The sequence below is a fragment of the Passer montanus genome, unplaced genomic scaffold (assembly GCF_014805655.1).
Source record: "Passer montanus isolate IOZ18808 unplaced genomic scaffold, ASM1480565v1 scaffold22, whole genome shotgun sequence".
NCBI classification, from domain to species: Eukaryota; Metazoa; Chordata; class Aves; order Passeriformes; family Passeridae; genus Passer; species Passer montanus.
Window position 1 is genome coordinate 10,183,005 of NW_024366815.1, and position 24,807 is coordinate 10,207,811.

A 24,807-nucleotide genomic window follows, 5' to 3' on the forward strand; every position below is an offset into this window, starting at 1 on the left:
TGTATTTGAGTTAGAGTGTGAGACATGAGGTGTGACAGCAGCCTGGATGAGTAAATTCACAAATGCTGTGATTTTCTTACTGTTGTATTCAGTCATATTTGTGCTTGTCTACAACCTTAATGACTTGTTTGTGAGCATACAGCTACTCTTCAAGCCTGAGTTGAGTTTTATTCGATGTGCCCTTGGTCCCTAAAGTAGTGCCTAGTGAATATGGTCAGTAGCAGCATTCTTCCTCTTATTTGTTGTGGAAAATGTATGGGCCTCCACCACTATCTGGGGTTCTGCATTTTGAGCTCTTCAGTATCCTTTGTAGTTCCTGATGCCAGAGTGGCTAAAACAGTACTATGGCCCCTTCTCCTACTCATATCTATCTATCTATCTATCTATGTGGAAATAATTAGCTTGCTTATTGCAGTATAATAACAGTATTACAGTGTTTTGGAATGTCCTTCTTTGGTGATATTGAAAGCTTTTAATGATTTATTTAGCAAAGTACATGTCTTTTTTATTCCTACACTTGTGTGTATTTTAGTGGAGCACAGACAATACTGAAAGATGCTAAAGAGTGAGTGATAGGAACATTTATTCTCTAATAAGGAAATGGAAACAGATTTTGGAAGGATTATAGTGTCTGATCAGCCTTGTTTGGGGTGTACCCACACATAGCATTTGACACCATTTTGAAAGCTAAGTGCTCCCCTTCTGCAGGTGAATGTTATTCCACTATGTCTGTCACTCTTGAATGGGAGACTATGTTTACTCTTACTGAAAGTCAGTGCTTTCCAAAAGAGGCCACAAAATGCTATGTCTGTCACTCTTGAATGGGAGACTGCTATGTTTACTCTTACTGAAAGTCAGTGCTTTCCAAAACAGGCCACAAAATGTGGTCCTTGAGGATAGGCTAATTTTGGTGGAACTACCTGTGCAGAGTGGTACCATTCTAAAGTAGAGGAGACTTTACTGAGCTTAAATTTAATTTATCTTTCTTCATTTTAGTTTCTGGTACATGAGTAGTTTTCATTTTACCCCTTTGAGTTAAGTGTGTTTATGTATAGTGGGGAAGGGGTTAAGAGCTTCCCCAGGTTTGTAATCATTATGTAAATAAATGTCAGCTTTTCCTCACTGTGTATCAAGTCTGATATGTCAGCCAGTATGAGTTCTGCTAGTTAGATAATTGGCATTTTGTGAGTGTAAGCACTTACAGTATGCAATTATAATTTTCATTAGATTATTATAGAGCTTTGCCTCTGTCATTTATTAAAATTATTTAGTTAGAAATTTTAATTTCCCTCTCAAAAAGTTGTCTACATGTAGTGTTAGTTAAATGGCAAGAAAGTGCCTAATAAAATATCATGTTCTCCTCAGGATAGTTATGTCCTCATTTATAAAGTCAGAATTTCTTGCATAATTACTTGTACATCCTCCTTTCTTTATAGGGATGATACTCTGAAGCTATTTTATCTTCCCCTCCATTTTTTAATCCCTCTAGTTAAAGGAACGCTTACCCATGCCTCTAATAGACTATTAGCATTTAAAGGATCTCTTTAAATTATGATTTTGCAGTTGTCATCAGTGTTTGGCCTTGGATTTATTTAGCTTGCCTGACAGGTAACAGTGCAATTTTAATGAGAAGAGTGAAAAATGTGGCTTTGGTCTTAGTCTGACTATCAGAGTCTGCATAATTCAGAAGGTTACACAGAGCACTGCCAACTTCTTTAATTGTGTGTCACATTATGACATTGCCAAACGGATGCACTCATTAAACTTTCCTTTTCACAGTCTTCATCAATTTTTCTCCTACACTTGATAGGTAGTGGACTGGTCAGGAGCATATTACCTGTTTCCCTAAGAACCTTAAGTCTTGATTTCAAGGAAAACTGTACCAAGTGATAGCAAGAAATCATGTCACTAATTGCAGCTAAACTGCTGCAAAAAAATAAACAGCAGTCAGAAGGGTTTGGTTGCTGCTGCTATTTTGTTTTTGTTTATGGCCTATATAAAATATTTCAGAAGTCTTTGCTAAAACTGTTCTAATTATGATTTACCCTGAAATGTCAGATTTTAATTATATAAAAGCAAAAGTAACAGAGTAACTAGCTTCCTTCAAACTCTGCAATGTATGGTTTACATGTTTGCAAATTAGATACTGAATAAGTAGTGACTGAAATATAGCATATTACTAAAAATGTGTAAATATCAGAAGATTGTAACAAAAGTAAAAGAAAATCCCAAACCCAAACCACAGATTTACAGCTGGTTTTGCACCTGTGTTTTTTTCAGCTGTTTGGTACATCTGTTTATCTCTCTGTGCTGTACTCTGTGAAATTTGAGACTGACAGAGAGTAGCTGAGATTTTTCAGTGGCTTTCTTTAACAGTGCCAGACTATTATGATAAGATACCAGGAGTGATAAACACCACAACCCATGTCACTACAAGACCTTCTGCAAATAAGTACTGTCTTGAAAAAGAATGTTTCATATTCAAATAATTTAATGACAAAGTGAGTTTGAAACAAAACATCAGGTTTTGATATTAAAAAAATGCCCAAGTGTAAAGAAAGCATATATTTTTAAGAAATAGCTTTTGTATTTTGTGTGTGGGCATTCTCTGTGGTAGTTGTTAGGAACTGTTGAGGTTTCCTCTGTTGAATATTTGGAGCTATCAGTTGTTAATGCCAAATGTATGCCCATCCTGTCTCCTAAACTAGCAGGCAGAGTGTGGTTTTGGAATTGCGTTTAGTTTAGATTAAATTTCTAGAAGTTGAAATTTGGGAAATTGAGTTCTTTGAACCTTTTGGTTTGAATTGCATTCATATTGAGTACATTGATGCTTTTGTAGTTAGAACAGAATTGCTAAGTATTGCAGTGAAAATAAAGGGTAAAGCTACAGTGTTACTATCAGTATATCACATCTGCGTGTTACATTCATGGCCAACCTTTTTTATATTACTGTTTTGTTCACAAACTTAGTGGTTGCTCCATAGAAGACTTAGATTTCTGAGTAAAGAGAAGAAACTAATTTCTCAAAGTGAGATTTTGGTTTCACAAGGGCTTTCTGTCATATTATTTTACTAGAGTCTAAGGTCAAATTAGGTTTATGGAATGGAAACTTATTTTCATATCCTCAATAGGAAAAATAATTTTGTCATTTTCACGCTGTGGAAGAGAGAAATTTTTGGTGAATGAAGCAGCAAGTCAGGAGTCTTACTGAAACAGAAATATTAAATACTAGAAGGAATCTGCAATATTTGAGACAATCAGAAATGTTTAGGTAAACTAGATAATGAGAAAAACAGAAAAGTGTTTTGGGATCTGTTAAGTTAGTAAGGTGTCAGCAGTTCACCTGCCTACTGGATGTTAATTAAATGTTGATGTCTGTGCTACCTAAGCAGTAGTTTAGTTTCTGAATTGCTTTGATTTGGGGTCATATCTAGAGATTATGTGGGCAGAAGGAAGTACGGATTTGAAAAAATAAAGTTTTACAATAGTTTACTTTTGGAGAATAAAAGTAGAAGGAAGGAAGCCCTGCTAGAGCAGATGGTTGCTAAATACATAATGGGAGGGCAATAAATAGTTTCACTCTTAAAAGCTTAAAAGAATAATTTCAGTTCTAAAAATTGTTTGTCCTCATTTGTGAGCTTTAACAGAATTTTGTAGTGATTATGAGAATGAAATCCCTTTTCAAAAATTGATTTTAGACCCTGTTTTTGAAATTCTTGCATGTTTTCTGCTGTACATAAGTGGGATTTGGATGACTAGTTTGTGCCACCTAATATTTGTTATATTGTTTTTAATGTAACAAGGGTGAAGTTCTTGTATGTTCTTTCAATTACTTTGACCTGTCATTTTATGCACAATTTGACAAATTGCTGTTACTCAGGCTTCATGCTTGTATTTACAAAGAGTCATAGCTGAACTAGATTTTAATGTTAAAAAGCCAATAGCATTAGTAACTTCAGTATTAGTATATTAAGATAGAATTCACTGGTGGGTTCAAAAATAATTTTCTCTATTACCATGTGAAGCTGTATTCAGGTAAAAACCTAGAAGTTCTCTGTCTGCAGACGAAAATTTAAAGTGAATGAAATATGAGAGCAGCCTAAGCTTGTTAGTGTTTCCTGGGTTTTTTCATACAGTTTTAAAAAAATAATTGATTTTATTGTTTAAGCATGAGCTGCTTTAAGAAATGCTGATCCAAGTTACACATGTATCCCACCCAGGTTTTTTTATGGTTTTCCCTGAAATTGTGTCAGTCATGTGACATAATTTTGCACCTTGTTCTTAACAGATACTGCTTTCAGATACATGTAGTATTAATGAAATAATAACTCTAAATTACATTGCAATCAGATCTGCAGGCCTTTGAGTGCAGTATTGACAAAGGGTAAAGCATGACTTCTCTAGATTTCCTAGTGCAGAATAGGAGGAGCCATGATGTGTATTAAGATTTTTATTCCCGTTTTCAGCATGGGATTCAACTATGAGAAGAGTCCTCAGTGTGGTCTGAATCACAGTGGAGCTAGGGTTGAAGCAAAAATTTTGTGAATATTCATAAAGTACTTTCAGTACAAGACCACAGAGATATTTAGCCAGTTACTGGTCATCAGTTTTCTTTTATCTGGTCACTGGTTCCTCTAAATTTTCATGCTGATATACCATAGAGCTTCATTAATTCCTTCAGTTTTTCAAAATGTGTTGCTTATTACATTTTGCCGAAAGAGAACTCTATGAACATTTGCCTTTTGAAACTTTTTTTCTTTTAAATTTGAGTTACTTCTTGTAGCTATAAAGGGTTGTTTCATGCAGCATACCTTGGAAGAATATAATATATTTTTTTTTGTTTGTGGTTTTTTTATACATATAGGTTTCCATATAAAGAGATTATAGGCAGTGAAGTCTAGGTAGAGGATAATTTCCTGTTTGAAATCACTTTAGATTTTTTGGCAGTCTCTGATTTTCCCCTCATCTGACTCTATTGATAATCTTTTTCCGTTACTCTTACTGTTCTGTCCCCCATCCAGGATACTTCACCAATCCTCCTGTGGACTCTACAGTATTTTCCCTTTAAGTAAATGACATGAGATTTAATTTTACTTGATGTCAACAATTATGTTAAATACTGTGAAAAAATATAAGTGTGAAAATAAACATGTAAATCTGAAGAAGAATTTGTTTTGCTATTGATCTATTGGTGTCAGAAAAAAAGAAACAAATGCAGTTCTAATTCTGGGTTGTAAGTGATACAGACTTTGTCTAAAATGGCCCACGGACCAATTTTACTTACTTATTTCTTATTTTAGACTAGGATTTGGAAGTAAGCTTCTTCAAAAGCGTGCACTTGTCTATTCTGCTTCCCTTTCTCATGTGTGTCCTGCATTTCAGATTGTATTATATAGACAAAGACATTTGGGTTACATTTCACCCCTTACGTGAGCTCACGCTTCCTGTGTGAGATCACTGTAGCTGAAGGGACTTGATTCTCCTGCTGTTACGCCTCTTTTTTGGCCCTGGCTACTGATGGGCTTTGTCATCTTTCTTTTGCTGAGCAGAAGGTCTCATTGCAGTAAAATAATGGGGTTTTAGTTACGTTGCTATTTGTAGTCTTAATCTCCCCTTTCCCCCTTTGATGATGTGACTGAGCTTTGCACGTATATCGCTGTGATGGTAAACTGAGGGTGTAATCTCCAGTCCTTAAGCAAGAGGGATATTTATAGCCCATGTAGTGTTTTTCTGCACAGGGGACACTGCGGGAAATGAAAGCTGTGCATGAAAAGTGTGGCTCTCAGAGCCGGAAACCATCTCATAGTCCTCTGTGGATAAATTTGGTTTAAGAAGGGTTCCTAAAGTGAGACTTAACAAAGTGCTTGGGTCAGGTCAGAAATACAAGTAAATTGCAGCTTAGTGCTGCATCATGTGGGGCTCATGTCCTAAGACTTCACAGGTTTCTCTGGGATTGCTGGCAGGTTGTGCCTTGTCAGAGGGCAGGAAACGCTGAGCTCTTCCCTCCTGAGTGTGTTTCTTTTCCCTCTCAGCCAGACCACTGGAAGTTGTATGCATGTGGCAGCAGGTTGGCTCTGTAGACAGTGAACAGTGTTAAGTGTTGCTACCAGTTTGATAAAGCATTTCTGATTCCGGCTGAAAGATAAGGGAGTTACAGGTAATGCAATAGTGCTGTTACAAGTAGTTGTGCTTTATTCTGAAAGTTAGACCTTAGATAAAACTCTTTTAAGCTCCCCTGCTTAAATCAGTGGATTAAAAAAAAAATCAGAAAAAGAACAAAAAACAAAACCCCAAACCACAAAACCCAGCAGTTACAGACTAAGATAGTTCTTGGTTTTCTAGAAACAAATCATTGAGATTTCCTTTCTAACAATACTTCTGAAGCACAGATAAAATGGCTTCCTGTCCCAGGGTTTCCTGTATCCATGGCAACCTGACTTCAGGCACTTCTTTCTTAGTTTCCTGAGCAAACTGTTGCAAACCCTGGGGCAAAAATGTGAGTGCTGTAGTACACAGCAATACTGCCTTTACAAAGGTTTCACAGAGGAATGTAGTTGGTCAGCTTATAACATAGTCTAGTGGACTGCAAACAGCAAAATAACGGAAATAATGAACTTCAGATTTGGGGTAAGGAAATGCTTCTATTTATTTTAAATGTAACTCAGCTTTATAAAAGTAAAATGCAAATTGTAAGTGATCTGCCAGTAAAATGTAACTTGTTTACAGTTGGCATTTCTACTTGAATGCTTTTGAAACATTTCTTAGTGATGGTTAACTATTCTTATATATAAGAATATATAGCATTTTTAAATTAGTAGAAGCTGTTATTTTGGCAGCTTAGATACTTTTATTCTACAGCCAGTTAAATATTTTCTGGCTGTGTTAGTGGTATATTTATGTAATTGTCCATTTACTTAGAAAAATATTTTGCAGTGAAGTCCAGTTAGTAAGTTGGAGTTCTAAACTGCTTCTTTGGCATGAAAGAATAATATATAAAATACCAATTTTGAGAGTAATGCTAATATTTTTAAGACTGTACACATAGATTCAAATAATTATTAATAATTAAAATATGTAATAAATATATTTGAATTAATATTTATATACTTCTTTTTATCTCTACTAGTGAAGTCAGAGAGGAGTAAGAAGGCCAAAGACAGGGATATGTGTGTTCTGCAAAGTTCTTCACCCTGCCCGGGAGCATTCCTGTATATATTTAATTGTTTTCTTTTGTTGCTGCTTCCGAAGGAGGCTTTTGGCTGTCCATCTGCTTGTCAGCTCTGCACAGGGAGACAAGTTAGCTGTCGTAATGCAGGGCTTTCGAGCATCCCTTGGAACCTTCCTAAAACAACAATTGTTGTTTACCTCAGTGGGAATAATATATCACATGTCACTCCGAATGATCTAAGAGGCTTTCTGAAGCTTGCTGCACTCTACATGGATAATTCCAGTATTTCGTATGTACACCCAAAAGCTTTTGTGGAACTCACCAAACTCTGCTACTTGCATCTAAATAGCAATCATATTAAACGCCTGGATCCAGGAATCTTTGAAGGCCTTTCCAATCTTCATTGTTTATACCTTCAGAACAATCAAATAGCTTTTCTTCCCAGAGGATTATTTAGTGATCTTCTTTCTGTTAGATATTTAACACTTCAAAGAAATCGTCTCAGTGTCCTTGGAAGTGGGACTTTCTGGGGAATGATAAGTCTCCAAACACTAAACCTAGCAAATAATAAGATTTCACGGATATCAGATGCAGCATTTCATCATCTTGAAAATCTTGCATATTTATTTCTTGAAGGTAACAACTTACCACTTGTGCCATCAAATGCTATTGGAAGGCTCAAAAATCTTGAAAGACTTTCTTTGTCTCACAATCCCATTGGATCAATTCAGCCTTTTGCATTTAAGGGACTTAATAAGCTTAAATATCTGTCTTTGAAAAATGTCAAGCTAAAATGTGTTGCTGTAAATGGATTTTTTGGATTAAACAACCTTAGCCAGCTAATCTTAAGTTATAATGATTTAGAAAATATAAATTCCAGTACTTTTATCTTATTGAACAATTTAATGTATTTACAGCTAGACAGAAATAATATAGCTAGTATTGGCAATGGTACCTTTGAAAAAATGGGGAAGTCACTCAAAGTACTCAATTTAGCATTTAATAATATCACAGAGTTACAACCTGAAGTGCTCAAGCCCTTAGTGTCTTTAACTCATCTGCAGGTACATTCTAATCCTTGGAACTGCAGCTGCAGAATGCTTGCATTACTTAATTGGCTAGCATCATCTTCTGTTTCTGCAAAAATACACTGTCAGCATCCTGAGAGTATGCGTGGTAGACCTTTGCATTATATGAAATGGGCTTGGTTTTCAAACTGCATTGGCCCAACTGCCAGCCCAGGCTCTGCCCCAGGTCTGGGATCTGTCAGGGTGCATCACAGCACTACCACTCTGCTGATGGCCTGGCATAAAGGGAACAGGCACAACACATTGCAACAGTTTGTCACTGCAGAAACCAAGTATATTGCTTTCTGGGAGGGAGCTACAGCTACATCTTCTACCCCATTGACTTACCAGGAATATGCTGTTGAAGTGCCATCACAGGCAGCTGCAGTGTTATCAACATCACCAGTTCAAATACCAGCAGAAATTACACCTACTAATAGAAATGTAGAAGAAGAATGGTTGTTTACAACTGACCCTGCTCCTGTATCATTAAAAACAAGCCTGATTTGTACACAACAGGTTGAAAAGCTGAATCAAGCTTTTGATATTTTACTAGCCTTTTTCATTCTGGCTTGTGCTGTTATCCTGTTCTTAACCTGTATAATTATTCAGTTTAGACAAAAACTAAAGGTGTTGGAAAACTCAGGGGAAAAGAGTATAGAATATTATGGCTTTTATCAGCCTGGCAGATACAACATAACTGACTCAGTTCAGTCTCTAACTCGGAAATCAGTGGAACATTCAGAACTGGACCAAATAAGGCTGCTCAAGCGAACAGTATCAGAAAGTCAGGCACAGGTCATCTTGTTCGAACATTCATCATTGTAATTTGTCTCGTTTGATTTGGTGTTAACAGGGTTATGAAAGGTCAAGAAATCAAGAACTCAATTCTGTAAAAAACCTCCACCAATTAAAATCAACCGCTTAATAGGACTGTGGAAAATGGCACAATTTGGGTTCTGCATCAACATTTGCTTACTGAATGTTTTGAAATTTGTTGATCATTTCATTATGTCATTTCAATCTAACATGGATAAGCTTATTAATCTCAGTCCCTATTTGTAGTAATCATTCACCTATGCTCAAGTATACATGCAGTATAAAGTGCACTTTAATTTATTTTGCCATACTTAATGATGTAATGATGGGATCACAAAGCCAAGAAATATTGGGGAATCGGAAAAGAGAGTTTCATGTGTTTATTGTAATAGAGTTTTTACTCTTCCTCTATTAAATAAAGCACAAGGAATAAAGCACATTTACAGTTAGCATGTTCAAACTCTTGAGTAAAAGAGTAAAAAGTAAAAAAAAGTAAAGAGAAAAATTTCAAACTATACAAATTCTATTCATACCTGTAGCATATTGTAATATACAAAGTTGCGTGTGCAGTCTGTATAATGAAAATATTAAAGTGACTTTTTTATTAGTGTGTATCGGTATTGTTTTATGAAATATCCCAAATTGGAGTTAAGAAAAGCAAAATTGCTGTTGCAATTTACCAAGTGTAATGACCAGATTTATTCTTTCTAAGGTAATAGAGCTGGTTAATTATTGTCAATAAAAGATCATCATTTATGTTATCTATGTAGTAATATTTTTAGGGACTTTAGCTAGATAAGAGGTGCATATTGAAGAAATACACTACACTGTAAATACATACTGCTGAATTAATGGCTGAAGGCATTTATATATGTGGTTTATATTTGGAGGTGTCTGGTCAAGATATGTGTTCTTAGTTAAAGCTTCATCTTCAAACTAGGGATATTTTCTTTTTTAGTTTTCATATAACTTTTTATTTCTATTTCAAATGTTGGAGTTGTGTTGTTGTCAGATATGCTGTAGCTTTATTTTTAGCCTGAATTTCTGGGATTTTTGTTTTTCTATTACTTTAATAATTCAAACTTTATTCTGGAATTAAATGTCATAAAACTACGTGCCAAATAGTCCAATGTTGTAAAATTTTCAACCAATGGGACTTTGATACTGTTTTTCTTGTACAGGCCTGTGCCCTAGAGATTTCAGCCATGTTTATAAGTTACACAGCTAGACCATTTTCCTGAAGGAAAAGTGGGGAACAATGCTTTGATAGACTTTCCTCCATGGTGTTGATTTAAATTATGTAGACGTATGTTGCTGTTCCAGGCTTCAGCCCGGAGTCTGTTGCATTTTGCAGCTGAGCCAGAGCTGCTCTCAGCATTCTTGTTCTCTCCCCTTTCTTTCCTGGTGCGTGTATCCGGGCTGTGCAGGTCTCCATCATCCTGTTTGTCCATCTGCAGTTCTTTTCCAGCAGGGAAAAATCTATTATCTGCTACCAGAACATATAGAAATCTTGACTGCACTGAATGGGTGTGAAAGTGCAAGTATGACTTCATTGTTTGTTATTAGTGTAATGAAATAATACTGTATTTGACTATAATTCATGGTATCATAGATCAAATACTTCTAGGAAACACACAATTCAGCTTCTTGGACAAAAGCTTAAACTGTTCAGTATTGCTTGAGTAGAAACTATGTTTTAAAATTATTTTCTAACTTAAGATCAGATGTTAAATATAATGGGCAAATACTTTTAAGAAGGGAAAACACTGACTGTAAGTTATGCACTTTTTTCCAGAGGCTAATCCACTGCAACCTCTTCCTTTTTAACCCATTTTTGTTACCTTCTGTCTCTCCATAATTCGTTGTGATAAATATTTTACAGAGGAGTTTTGGTAGTACACAAAGGTTAAAAACTGAATAAACCTAATTCTCAATTCTCAAAGAAATCTGGCAGGGAACAGCTCTGTTATTTTAGGCTCTGGTTTCCACAGCTGCTCTTTACAGAAAGGCATGAGAGCTTCTCTCTGTAGGTTCATCTTTGTCACTGACAAGCTGCTGGGGGAGTTGTTTGCCAGGTCTTCGTCTCACCATCTGTAGTGGTGGAACATGAAAGGAAACTGGTGTCACAGCTGTTTGTGCAGCAGAGAGTTGGAGCCATTGAAAGCCATCCTTTGGAGTGGAGACATCCTCAGATAACCAGCTTGCCAACACAGGGATTAGACTAACAAGGCACTGAGAGATTTATTATGCAGTTGTGAGGGAAATGCCTTTCTTTAGCAGTCAGTATCTTTTGTATTTAAATGTTCACATGGGGAAACCAACCCTTTCATGTACACATGTAGTTCATATATCAACTAAAGTCATTAGGGAATAATTAGAAGCCTTAGTGAAGCCTGCCTGCCCTTGTGAAGCAAAGTGGTGCTTCATGAAGATCTGGTTTATGGTCACTCATAGGACTCCCTGGAAATACTGTCTTAGCTGCTACTTCACTGCTTTAGGAGCTCCCTAGAACTGTGCAGGTCCTAAGGGGTGGGGGGTGTGTAACAATCACTTACATCACTTACAGTATGTGCAGAGTAATATCTGCTTGTCCCATTCCACCTCTTTCCTTGGCTAATGAGATAAGAAAAAAGAATTAATTAAGCTTTCTCAATATGTAAACTAGTAAAGATATGAAATCAAACTCTTCTTGGTGTTTGCATCATTCTGGCGAATGCAGAAAAGCAGAAAATGTTTTATCTTTTTTATCTCTGAAAAAGTATTTTTTCTTATACAGGTTTTTTTCTCCTCTGAGGGATATGCAAAGTAGATATGGGGTGCATGATGATAGAGCTTTGTCCACTAGTTGGCTATACAAGTGAAATAAAAATTATGAATTTTCACATGAAACCTCGGGATAATAAGTTATATAGATAGCTGTGTGCATTAGAAATTATAGACAGAATGAAAAAAAACCAAACTGTCTTTTATTTTCAGAACAGATGGAGTCTGTTCTGTGCTTTGCAAAGCTTTTATTCTTTTATCTAAAAACTTATGCAACTTTGAAATAAAAGTTTTGAGATTATTCTTATGGAAGCTGCCTGAATGCTAAATTTTGTTTTGTATTGCTAAGGTGAATTTTATTAACGGGCAACATAAAAGAACATTTCTGTAATTAAAAAAAAAAGTAGTCATTATATCTTTGAAACTGGATTATGAAGTATTTTAGGTCCCAGTTGTGGGTCTTTTGCTACATACCAAAACAGTTTTTGTCCCAATAATTGAAGAAGACTTGGTAGACATAAAAACAGTTTTAGCCTGATGCTTTTGTTTGTTTCATTGCTAATCTGGATTGTATGCAATTCAGTGGGGGAACTGCTTAAATGGTGCCTTCCCCCAGGTTTAAGATTTTAGTATGAAGATTTTAATAACAGTATATTAATTGTTCTGGTCTGAAAATTCATCTGAATGCATCATTTGTCTTCTTTGAATCTGCTCATATAACTTCTCTAATTATTTCTTGAAATAAGCAGGCTAATTTGAGTCTCTTTGAAAAGGTATTACTTTGAGTGGCATGGCATTCTTTCTCATCTATTAAAATAAGTCCGATGCATTTTATATTGCCACTGAACTTTGAAGTTTCTTTTTTTAAAGCGTGAGTCTGTGGTATCTTTATTTTTCACCAGCATTTGTCTTGTTTTCTAGAAACAGTTGCACTGTTTAATAGCTCCATACTTGGTAAACATTTCAGTGGGTCTTTGGTAGAAAGAAACTGTATGTCCCATTTAAAGGGGAGAAAAAAGGAGAGAAAAGAAAAGGTATTATATTTACTGAAAGCTGCAGGCAGATTACATTTTGAAAGGTGTTCTGCATTCTTTTTTTCTCCTTAAAAAAACCCCCAAAACGCCTTTATGAATCTTCCACTAAAGAAGTGAAATACTATTTCTCATTTATGTCATAAAGTAGGAATATTCTTTCCAAGAAATTAATGATTTCCCTATGAGCTTTTATAGTAACTATCAAGAGCAATATTTTTGCTGCTCTGTGCTGATGAGACCCTAATTGGAGTGTGCTGCTCTGGGGCCCTCAATGTAAGAAGGACCTGATAGTCCAGGAGCAAGTCTAGAGGCCACAAGGTTCATAAGAGGAGTGGAGCACTTCCCCTATGAAGACAGGCTGAGAAAGCTGTGGCTGTTCAGCCTAGAGAAGAGAATGTTGTGTGGAGACCTGATTTCAACCTTCCAGTCTCCAAAGGGGTCTGCAGGGAAGCCAGAGAGGGACTGTTCATCAGAAACTGTAGTGATAGAGGACAAGTGGGAATGGCTTAAAACTGAGAGTAGGTTTTGATTAGATTTTGGGAAGAAGTTCCTTACTGCGAGGGTGATGAGGCACTGGGTTGCTCAGAGAAGCTGTGGATGCTCCATCCCTGAAAGTGTTTGAGGCCAGGTTGGATGGGGCTTTGAGCAGCCTGGTCCATTGGAAGGTGACCTGCCTATGGCAGCAGGGTCAGAACCAGGTGATCTTTGTAGTTGCTTTCAACCCAAACCATTCTGGGATTCATGCAGCTTGGAAGGAAGAAATAATACAGGTATTGGATGACATCCTGTATTATTAATTAAATAGTGCGTAAGAACAGGGCATAGTTTACTTTCTCCAGGGCTCAAAGTGGTCACATTTGTTATCTGTTGAATGCTCCCTGTTTACTATTGACATGAATCTGAGGGCAGCTTGTTGGAAAATTAACTGTGTTAATGGCATTTCCCTAGAGATGTGTTTCAAAAATAAGAGGCAAAAGAGTCTTAATGGAGGTGTGCTAGGCAGGACCTTTGACTTGGTGAAGAGACCTGCTCTGTCTCGGAGGGCTCATTGTGCAGGTGACTGAGGCACTGTTGACTCTCTCAGCTGTGCTGTGAGGTCAGTAGGTTGTTTGCTTGCTGTCTGCAGAACCTCACAGAGATTCAGTCTCACAGCATGTAATGTTTTGCTCTTCTGAATGTGATGGGAAAGCCTTTTGGCAAAGGAATAAATGTCTTTTGAAACGCATAGCTGGCAATCAGGTAGTTAAAATCATGTCAGTTTTGATTTTGTGGAATTCAAGAGTTTCAAGACTGATGATACAAAATACACCTCAGATTCTGGCATACAACAGTAGCTGAATTTTAAAACGAGAACAAAAGCTAATCCCTATGAAAGAAAGTTTTATCAAAACAAACATAAAAGAAATATTTTCTATGCTTAGTACTCTACTTTGATAAGCATTTTTTCCAAGGTATCTATTGCTATTTAACTATTCATCATATGTGTAAAATTTTATTGTGTGTCTGATAAGAAGTTTTTCAAAAGCAGTTGCTATTGTGTAAGGGGCTACAGTTCATCCATGTCTTCAGTTTTCACCCCAAATAAGAAAAGGAAATGAAAGAATATTAGGGAATAGATTTGTCTGTGTTAAAACAATGATCAACTACAATCAAAGTACAATATATGAAGTTCATGTTCAGTGCCCGTAAATAAGTGGAATGTGTCTGCTTCTGCATCTGCGTCGTAGGGAGCAGCATCAGCAGCATCTTAAGCCTGAAATTCCAAACAGGGAGCAATCAGGTGTTTCAGTGAGTGGCAGTCCCAGGAAAAGGGTTGTAGTTCATGATCACCATTTAGGTCCTTTCTCTTTCTTTGCTCTGTGTAGCTAGAGGTATTCCTGAGATTAACATCTTTTCACTTGCAGTTTGTCTTCATGCTTCTGCAGTTCATGGAGTAGGAGTCCAAGAACCCGTGTTCTACAATAGCATGTCTCTGCCATTAGATCCACGGTGGCAGCAGGAAATGGAGCAGAAGCAGCAGCTGGCTGCTAGCTCTCTGTTAACTAGGAGCTGGTGTCCGCTGCTTTATCCATCATGGGAAGATTATGTTTCTCTGCCCTTACCCTACAGGCATATCTTTCTCAAGGCAGGGGCAAATGTAAATGTGTTCAGTGTAATTTTGAGCATTGTGGGCCTATCTAATCAAGCCCTCAGGTCATGCTGAGTAAAGGTACTTGTGCCTTTTAACTACAAAGTGGTATCTACCAGCCCTTTGCATTAGTCTTAAATAGCCTTATGTGTCAAAAGATAGAAGGTGTCTGTGTTTAAACAGATAAATCCTGTCATAGTCTCTCCTGACAGTCAGGAAAGTCACATTCTTGCAGAACTGGTTGCAGGGTTTTTCCATCCACTCTGGGGAGCTGGCTACCTAGGAGGGTGAAGAAATACAGGTAAGTAAGGGAGTGTACCTTCTTTACAAGCAGCCATTGCTCAAGGGGTTGTGTAGGTTGCTGCATTGAATCATGATGGTAGAAAAGGTGTAAATGTGTTGGGAATAGAAGCTACTACTCTCTTCCCTGGCTGGCAGGAGCATGCCCTTCACTCCTAAAGTTCTTGACTCCTAATGTCAAGGACATTACTAATATATATTACTTTCTGTTCATCTGCAACAACTTTTAGGTTTTCAGTGGCATACTAAGTTCTGTTATATTTAAAAATAATGTTTCTTGTATATTTGGAAGCCTTTTTCTAATAAAAAAAATACTGAATTAGTTGCTTGATAGCATGCTCAGCTAAGCAGTAAGCAAGGAAAATACCTCTCAGTAAATGTACTCTACAATTGAGCAAATTTCCTGTGCAGTTCCTTTAGCTAAGTCACTTTCCTGTTCTTTTCCAATGTTATCCAAAATAAATTTTTTTCTTTTACAGTGTTATCCAAGATAAATTTTGTGGTATCATCAACATTTCAGTTGAAGGACTGAATGATGTTATGACTGAAGATTCTGAAACAGGAACATACAAAGAGTAAGTGGAAAATCTAATTTAAACTGGGTTTAACAGTAGCAGTATTGTTTTATATGAAGTATTTTTATTTTAAAAGTATGTAGGCAGTTAATACGTGCTTGTTAGAGATCTGTTTTCTCAAGAGTGAGTGTTTTAGGAAGACACAGAACTTTGGTCTTAAAAGAAAATCTTTGCAATGGGGAAAGAGGTCTTAAAATGACAGTATCATTTTATATTGTTCATTAAGTTACCTACTAAATGATGTCTTAAAGCATTCATATGCTTAGATTTGCTTTTTGCTAACTTGGCTGTTATATCTAAACTTTCATTACAACAAGCTTGTGTATTGATAGGGACCACCCTTGCTCAGAGGTAGTTCAGAGTTTCTTTTGAGTGTGACTGAACCTCATGTGAGTTTACCTAGTGTACAGCCTGCAGAACTTAAAAGTATATCCCACAAGAGTTCTCCAGTTGTTCCAGGTATCACATGTACTGCTACAGGATATATCCCAAAAGACAGTTTCCCGAGCTAGGAGCTTGAGCTTGCTTGTGGCAGGAATGTGGATGTTGGAAGTGTCCAGAGTGCACTGCCATCCAGCACCACACTCATTCATCTCCTGATGGCTCCCTGGTTACTGGCTGTAGTCCATCAAAGCTGGGAAAGAAAAATCAACCCAATGAATAGTAAGATACTTTTTGAATGGACATCTTAATGCCATTTTTATCTCTGTAATGATTACTTACTTTTAGAATGGAGAGTTGTAAGACATTAAAAACAGGTGCTCTGCAGGATATTCTTACAGACCATGCTAGTAGAAGAATTTACTGATGCTCTGAATCAGGCATTTTCTTGCAGATCATTACATGGTGATTGAACAGACTCTATCTGAATTAATTAATTTACTGCTTAAGGGGATGTTTGCTGCCATTGAAACTAGGTGGCACAGAACAGCCAAATGCAGTCTGTTAAGTTTTTCTCCACTTAAAACAAGTAGTATGCACACAACTGTGTGTTCAGAACAGTCCGCACTCACACTGAGCCTGAACTATGCCTAAGAATTTCTTGCCAAAGTACTTCCACCAAACTCTTAGTAAAGAAGATGCAAGTCTCCAAAGTCTGGGAATAGGCACAATGTCTGGCACTGTGTTTTGTTTACTGTTAGAGAAAACATTGCAGAGCCCTTCTATTTCTAAACATGTTGCTTTGCCAGCTCTTGTTGAAAATAGTTTTCACCAAGAAATAAATAAACTTTATCCTAGTTCATTTCATATTGTAAGCCTGAAGGCTTGTAGAACTTGCCACTATTTTTCCAAAGTCTGGGCATTGTTTTTATTTCATAAAATGTAGTCACACTGAACCAAAGACATATTTTTGTTGGCAGGTTCTGAAAGAGCTGTTTGAAAGATTTTGGCTTTTGCATAATATATTTTGACATCATTTGGAAAAAAAGTGAGAGCAGTCATCCGAAATCATGTGCACTGTTGCTTCTCTTCAGACTAAAGAAGAATGGCTTAGGCCCAAACTGGTTCGGAAGAAAGATAATGTGATGTCCAGTGATTATCATATTAGCTAATGATTGTAGTGCAGGAAATAAAATTGTGTGTGTTTAACACAGGAAGATCAAAGCTGAAACACTATAGAACTTTAGCCAATGAAGGATGAAGAGTGGATAAATGTGTACAGGGAAGATTATAAAGGTTAAGCAATGGCACTGGCTTAAGTAGCTTAACCAGTTTAAGTGAACACATTTAAGCGGGAATTTTAAGGAAACTGTTGTAGTTAGAGCAGTGAGATTTTGGAAGCAGTAAAAGCCTTGTCATTTTTTAGATTAATATTGGATTTTAATCAGGTTATGGAAATGTTTACACTGTCTTACAATACAAAGGGATAGTCAGATTTCCTCGAGTTCATATTTCACACTGTAGGGATAATTATGAGAGAGCTTTACAAACCTCAAATTTTCTGGGAAGGGAAACATTCCCTTGCTCTAGACTTTTTTCACTAATACTCAGATTTTTCCCAATTTTATCACCATCTCTTCTTTTATTTTCTCTTCTCCTTGTGTTTGGAATTTTGTGGTACCTAAAGTTTATGATGGTCTGAAAAAGTTAATTCAGTCTTCTATGTTGACATTGACAGTTTTGTCTCCTTTTCCTTTAATAAACTCAGATGCAAGCAGCCATTTGTGAGCAGAGGAGATATGCAGTTTGCTGTATTATTTAAAAATAACTAATCCCTTTATTAAAAATGGCTTCTGTGTTAGTACTTACCCTGCTTGCCGTGCTGTTTAGTAAGTGTTTCATACAGCTCTAAACACATGTTAATAGAAAACTAAATATGTAAACAGAATAAGTCTGAACATTTTCATATAAAGTCATATAAAAACACATAAAATCACAACTTTTTTTTCATTTAAGTAACATTAAAATGGATTCTTCATCTTAGTTGATGGAGCATTTCACATGCTAGTGGATGCACAGTTAATGCAGGACTGAAAATGAGCAATCTGTCTTGGTGCTTTGTAATATGTGAATTATGTGTCCTTCATGTCTTAAATCACAGGTGATACATGGTGGTGGGTTGTCATCACCTGAGTGTTTTTTAAGTAGTTTTGTTTTTTAAGGCAGGAATTCCGGGAAAATATTTGATAAAGGGGTGAATATTTGTCTATTGGTTCAGCCTAGAACATGTAAAGTGAATGAAAGGCATGTTTTCTGTAGGATAACATTCATCAATGTCTTTATAAAGTCCATTCAAACCATTTCAGCAGGTAGGAAAATCTCTGACTTTTAAACTGGATTTTTTTCATATTTTCTGGTTTTATACTTCAAAAATAAAAGTTAAAATATGGCTGTTATTTTCACATATGGGTACCTGCCAGTTGAGGCAGGTATAAAATGAGTTTAATACTTTTGTTCAGTGTCTTGCAGATTTTATTGCAGAATAGCACTGTCCTTAATAGTTTTCAGGTTCTTTTGTCAAAGATCTCACAGAAAAACATGAATGCCATGAGACATCTTTGCAATCTTTGTATCTCTTTAGCCACTTTGACTTTGTATAGAGCGCTTGTGTGATATTTTCTTGAAAAAGAGTGGAAATCTTTTGTAAGGAACAGTAGGTTTTTCTGTATTTTTTAAAGCCATGTAGTCTGTTTTCTATGTGCACACATGTATTTTAACCCACAGCTTAAGCTAAAACATGAAGCATAACTGAGATTGTTACATCGGTAAAGGTGACAGAGAACATGCATTCAGCCTTCATTAGATTCAGTGTTCTCGGGAAAAAATTACTTGTGATTAGATTGCCTGACTTTAAGCAAACTCTTATGTCTGTTCTGTGTTTTCAAAAGTGTTTTAAAATATTTTTTAATGATAATGTATGTTAAAATTGTTCTTGTTCCCATTTTTAGCTGCATGTTAATGTCTCATTTTGAAGAGCCCAAAGCTACAGAAGATGAGGAACCCCCCACAGAACAAGACAAAAGGAAAAAAATGGTAACTTTTAGATCTGTTATTCAGTCATGCACCTGATTATGTGCTTCACTTCTGCCACAGTAAATTCTTTTTAGGTTTGGTTGATCTGTTGTTCTTGGAAAATTTGTTTTGAATCAAAAAAAGGAAATTTAATGCCAAACCTTGCAACCACAACACTTGCATCTTGGAAACTGTTATCAAAATCAACATCATATGTCCACAAAATCTGGGTATTACAATACTAACACAATATAGAAGGAATTCACTGAAAAAAGCAGAGAGCTAAACTTTATTGAATGTCATAGCAGGCCAAATTTCTCATATTTAGAAAAACTAATGTGCCTGCATAGAATTTTTTTCTAGTGTGAAAAAGAAGCCAGTGTATACTTGTGTAGCTTTTCTTTTACATTTAAAAGCAATACAATATGTCTTTTTTTTTAAATGTAAACCTTTCCATATTCTTCTGCTATTAGAAATGCCTTAGAGAAATTCCTAGTGTCTTGTATTTTCAGATTTAACCAAAATGCAGAAATATAATTTTCTGTGGTCCTTAAAAATGTATTACACAGTTCTATAATTGTTACTCTTAAAAGCATCTCTAGACTCTGTTAGATTTCCTTCTTGCTTGTGAGCTTAAAGTCTAGCTGATTGTTGCAGAGTGATATTTATTTGTAGTGGTTTTGTATAATCTCTCAATATAGATATATATGTGTATATCATTATTGTTATCAGTAGGGATCAATATGCCTATAGATCAACAGAGAAAGAAATATGTTTGTTAATCAGATTTAAAAAGCAAAAGTTAATTTTAACCTACAATGCTTTTATGTTCTTGAGTATACTCAGACTACATTGCATCTGGCCAAAATTTTAATAGCATTGTGTCAGACCTTAATTTTTCTATTGCAGGTTAACTTCAATAGTTTGGGTATGTGTTGAGGAATTTAGACTTGTTAGATTTGTAATGGACTACCTTCAGTGTGGCTATGTCAGGCAAAATGAAAAGCAGGGCACATTGAATTTTGCTATATCATTAAATTACACATCATACCAATATGCTGCGAATGTACACAGTTACAGTGAGGGAGCCGTTCTGGGGTCACATGCAATACAACATCAGTGGTCATTTGAATAATGATAAATGTGCTTGCATAAGGAGGAGCTTCACCGAACTACTAGGACCAAATGAAAGGTCTTGATTTACTTCCCTTGCATCTATCTTCCCTTACATATATGTTCCTTTGCATATCACTTTCCTTTATTCCCTAAGGAGTTGCTTGCTCTTTGTTCCTCGTCTTCTCTGTAACATTAAGCTTAAACACATCTTCAGCCTTTGTTTTCTTGCAAAGTTTACAGAGAATAATTTATCATACATGAATGTCAAAGCTTCATTTTCGTTTTGAATCTCACAGTCTGAATTGAACTATTTCCATGGTTGCTGTGTTTTTTAGTTTCATAAGCATTATGGAAATCCTTTGTTTTTCTCCTTTCAAGCCTTCTTTGTAAGAATAGCTGCCTATTTTTTTGTCTTCTCATTCTTATATTTAGTTAATTTTTCCTGATATATTTCTGACTTAAGCCTTATACGCTGTCATTTTTTCAGCTAACTTCAGTATACGCTGTGTTCTTACCCTTTTTAATGTAATTTCTTGCAGCTGTGAAAGCAAGTGCACTCTAGTTTTTATGAATGTTTGCTATAAATTCATTCTGAATCCCATCTGAAATAGCTTGATATATAGCTTTGCAGATGTTGCAGAAATTGAGACATGACACTTGGCTATTTACTTCAAAATTGTACAGGTCCTTTGGGCAGGTCACTAGTAGCAGAAATGTCAGATAATAATCAGAATTGTTAATCATGTCTTCGAAAGCATAGCTAGAATTTGATTTTAGAAACTGGATTAAAAACAAAACATTGGCTGGGTCCATTCCTACCTACGTGTGATGGAAATTTCTTCCTCTCTGTAGGAGCACCAGTGCACACACACACATGAAACTTAGAAAACTGTAGTACCTAGTACCACTGGTAAAGTAAAAGAGGGAATAAATATACAATGTGATAAGTAAATCAAGAACAACCTGAAGGGAATCAGCAAAACCTCTGAACTGTTTGTCTGCTTCAAGCCCGTGTTTACAGCCAGTGGGGTGGAAGATTGCTTTCTTCAGTCCAGCCAGTTTCAAGATCAATTTGCAAAGTAACAACTTTGAAAAAGTAGTCAAATCCATGTTTTCACTGAGCATCATGAAGCACATTTCAATAATCAATTACTTGCCAAATTTTTGTTTCCTGTCTGTAGCTATTTTGACTAGACTGTTGGAATTTACTAGTGTTTAACTGGAAAATAGATTTGTTTTGTCTTATCAGAATTGGGCACATTTCAATAAAACAGCTATGGCCATATACCAAGGAACTCAGCATACATACTTAATATATAGTGCTTTGCCACCTATGCTTACTGTGAGTCCAAACTTACAATTTTGTTTGCTTAGTCAGTGAAGACTGCAGCTGTCTGTGAAATATTGACAAGCTCATTATATCAAACTATTTCATTTGTTTTGTTAGTTCTGAATACAAGTTACAAAAAAGTAGAGCAAAAGAAATTCAACACAAATTCTTGTTGCAGGAACTCTTTTATTTACTTCAAATACTTTTGACGTGACTATCTGAATGAAAACAAATTACTGTATTAACTTCTTAGTTAAGTCTGAAGACTCTTAAGTTGCATTTGACTTAACAGATGGCAGATGATGCTTCTAGCAGCAAGCATTAATCACACTACAGAAGTCTATTCTGGCTTCAAGTACTGCTTTGAATAGCGCGGCGGCCAGGGAGCAGTGAGGTATGTGAGAGGAACAGATCTGCAGGCACTGAGGTCAGTGGGAGAGGAAGGGGGGAAGGTGCTTCAGGCACCAGAGCTGAGGTTCTCCTGCAGCCCCTGGTGCAGACCATGGTGAGGCAGCTTGCCCCAGCAGCCCATGGAGGTCCCTGGGAATGCAGAGATCCACCTGCAGCCCATGTCGGAGCAGGTGGATGCCTGAAGGAGTCTGACCCTAAGGGAAGCCGACACTGGAGTTGGCTCCTGTCATCTGTGGCCATTTGGAGAGAGGAGCCCTCACTGGAACAGCCTGTTCCTGAAGGACTGCACCAAATGGAAAAAAAGGGATCTGCACTGGAAGAGTTAGTGAAGGACTGCAGCCCATGGAAGTACTCATGGGAGAAGTTCATGGTGTACTGTCTCCGGTGGGTGGGACCCCATGATGGAGCAGGGTGAGAGTGTGAGGAGGAAGTAGCACCACAGACAACATGCACTAAAATGACTGCAGTCCCCATTTCCTTGTCCCTCAAGCTACTCCAGAGGAGGTAGAGAATTTAGGGTTAAAATTGAGCCCAGGAAGAAGGAAGGTGTTTCAAGATTGTTTCATTTCTCATTACTCTACCCTGATCTGGTTGGTGTAAAATAATTTCTTGGAGTCAAATCTGTTTTGCTTATGAGAGAAACTGGTGAGTGATGTTACCTCAGCCCATAAGCCTTTCATCATATTTTCTCTCCTGTCCCGGTTGTGGAGAGAATGATTGAGTGGCTTTGGTCAGGGTCACAAGGATGAGAACACTTCTATATAAATACCTGTTTCTCGTGCAAACTTCCCTAGAGTAATTTTATACATGACTGTTCAGAGCTATGAACTTAGAGAAACTAACTATAAATGCATTATATGTCCCAAATTACAGTTTTAAGTGAACAAATGCAAATCATTCAGAAACTGGTAAATCCTTTGCTTGGCAAGGCAGGAAAAAAATGCTACTAACTTTGGCAAGTATTGATTAGAGTAGTTGTGATTTAGAAATTTTGTTGGAAAAGTCTTATATTCTACAGATTCAAGTTACATTTACCGAAAAAAACCTCCTACAGGGTACAAAACTGTTACTGCAATTACTTCCCCTTTCTTAAGAGTGTTATGGTAATAAAATTATCAAGTCTTACCTTGACAATAGTTTTTATAGTTTACCTTCCAGCATAAACAGTAGTGTTGTTTGGGTTTGACACTAAGATGAACAGATGACAGGTCTGCATTAATTGCCATTGATTTCAACATCCTACTTCCTTATGATACAGCAAGTACCACCTGTCCTGATCTCCCATCTCCTTCTGTCCAGCCTGGTCAACTGAGGAATAAATGTGGCATAACTGTCAATGCCCTGAGCCTGCCCATGTGTCTGCTTTCACTAAAATTAGCAATACATCCCCTGTCAATATAGCCTCTTCTTTTACCTATTTCTGCTATTAAAAGGCAGCTCATGTGGGAAAATAGTGACAAATATCCTGTCCTTCCCTGCCCAAAAGAAAAATGTATAATTCAGCTGGATTTATGAGGTCTTTAGGTGTCATTACTGAAGTGTGGCTCTTCTTTATACTTACGGGCAGTTTGTTTGTTATATAGTCTAAACAAGTTTGGTGTTTCATTTTCTTACTAATAAAATAAAACTGACCATCGTGCATGCCATCACTAAAGTCCTTGGTAAGATCTGATGTTATTTTTAGGAGTTACAGGAACCTCATTCAGCAGTAACTAATAAAGTAGCTTTGAAATTATTGTATCTTGTAGAAGCATTAAACCTTAGAGCAAAGTGTAAGACTCATGATTTGACACTGTTTCAAATAGTTTAAAACTGATATCTGCCTTGATAATAATTAATTTGATCTTTGTTTTGACCAAGTGTTTCCTCTTGTTTCCCAAGCAAGTACAAAGAAAATAAAAGTAGATTCCTTTCTTGAGCTGAGGTTATAATCAAAATGCGTAAGTCATACAGTAGTTTTTTGCATTGTTATACATTTTTATTTTGCATGTTTTCCACAGCTTGCACTGAAGGACCCAGTACACACTGTGTCACTGCAGCAGTTCATCTATGAGAAGTTAAAGGCACAGCAGGAATTACTGGGAGAACAAGGTTTTCACGCCCTTATGGAAACCGTGGATACAGAAATAGTTGCCCAGCTACAAGAATTTTTACAAGGCTTCTAAATAAGCAGAAAAAAGATTTTCTATGGCAAATTTTTATTTCAAAAATATGAAGGAACTCTAGCCTTCAGTTCTTATATGGATGAGTCTGATGAAAGGTGAAAATAACTTGTGACAAAATAATAAAAAAAGTTTTCTGCTGTTACTCCTAAACTATGCTTGTTTTTGGGGATTTTTTAATGATAAAAGGTTAATTAAAGTTTCTGTCATTAAGCTAACATTTCCATGATTCCTAACATGGCATGTGCTGCCCTAGGTAGTACCATTTTTTGGTACCCTTAACCGTGCTTTTGGTTCACAAAGGTATGTCATAAAGTCATCAATCTGAAGGAACTTACTAATGTGTATTAAAGGGAAGCATCTGTTAATTCAGCACTATAATTCAGTATCAGGAGCTGCTTCTTTAATACTGTTGATCTGTAACTTTCTCCCTTCCTATTTCTCTTTTTAGACTGTATGTTCAACCTTACAAACAGAAGGA

At 36.4% G+C, this 24,807-nt stretch overlaps 2 protein-coding genes across 2 annotated transcripts in view; both read left to right on the plus strand.

Moving 5' to 3' along the window:
• Positions 1–24,480, plus strand: part of IPO11 (importin 11) — an 80,424-nt gene extending 55,944 nt beyond the window's left edge. The window contains exons 30-32 of the mRNA XM_039709953.1: positions 15,759–15,854; positions 19,244–19,328; positions 24,165–24,480. Of these exons, the coding sequence (XP_039565887.1) occupies positions 15,759–15,854; positions 19,244–19,328; positions 24,165–24,329 (346 nt within the window). The 3' untranslated portion in view covers positions 24,330–24,480. The remainder of the gene's footprint in view (positions 1–15,758; positions 15,855–19,243; positions 19,329–24,164) is intronic.
• On the plus strand, positions 808–15,751 carry LRRC70 (leucine rich repeat containing 70). Its single transcript, XM_039709962.1, has 2 exons — positions 808–6,627; positions 7,127–15,751. The coding sequence occupies exon 2, from the start codon at positions 7,165–7,167 to the stop codon at positions 9,061–9,063; it is 1,899 nt and encodes a 632-aa protein (XP_039565896.1). The 5' UTR covers positions 808–6,627; positions 7,127–7,164; the 3' UTR covers positions 9,064–15,751.
• Positions 24,481–24,807: the final 327 nt, after the last annotated feature.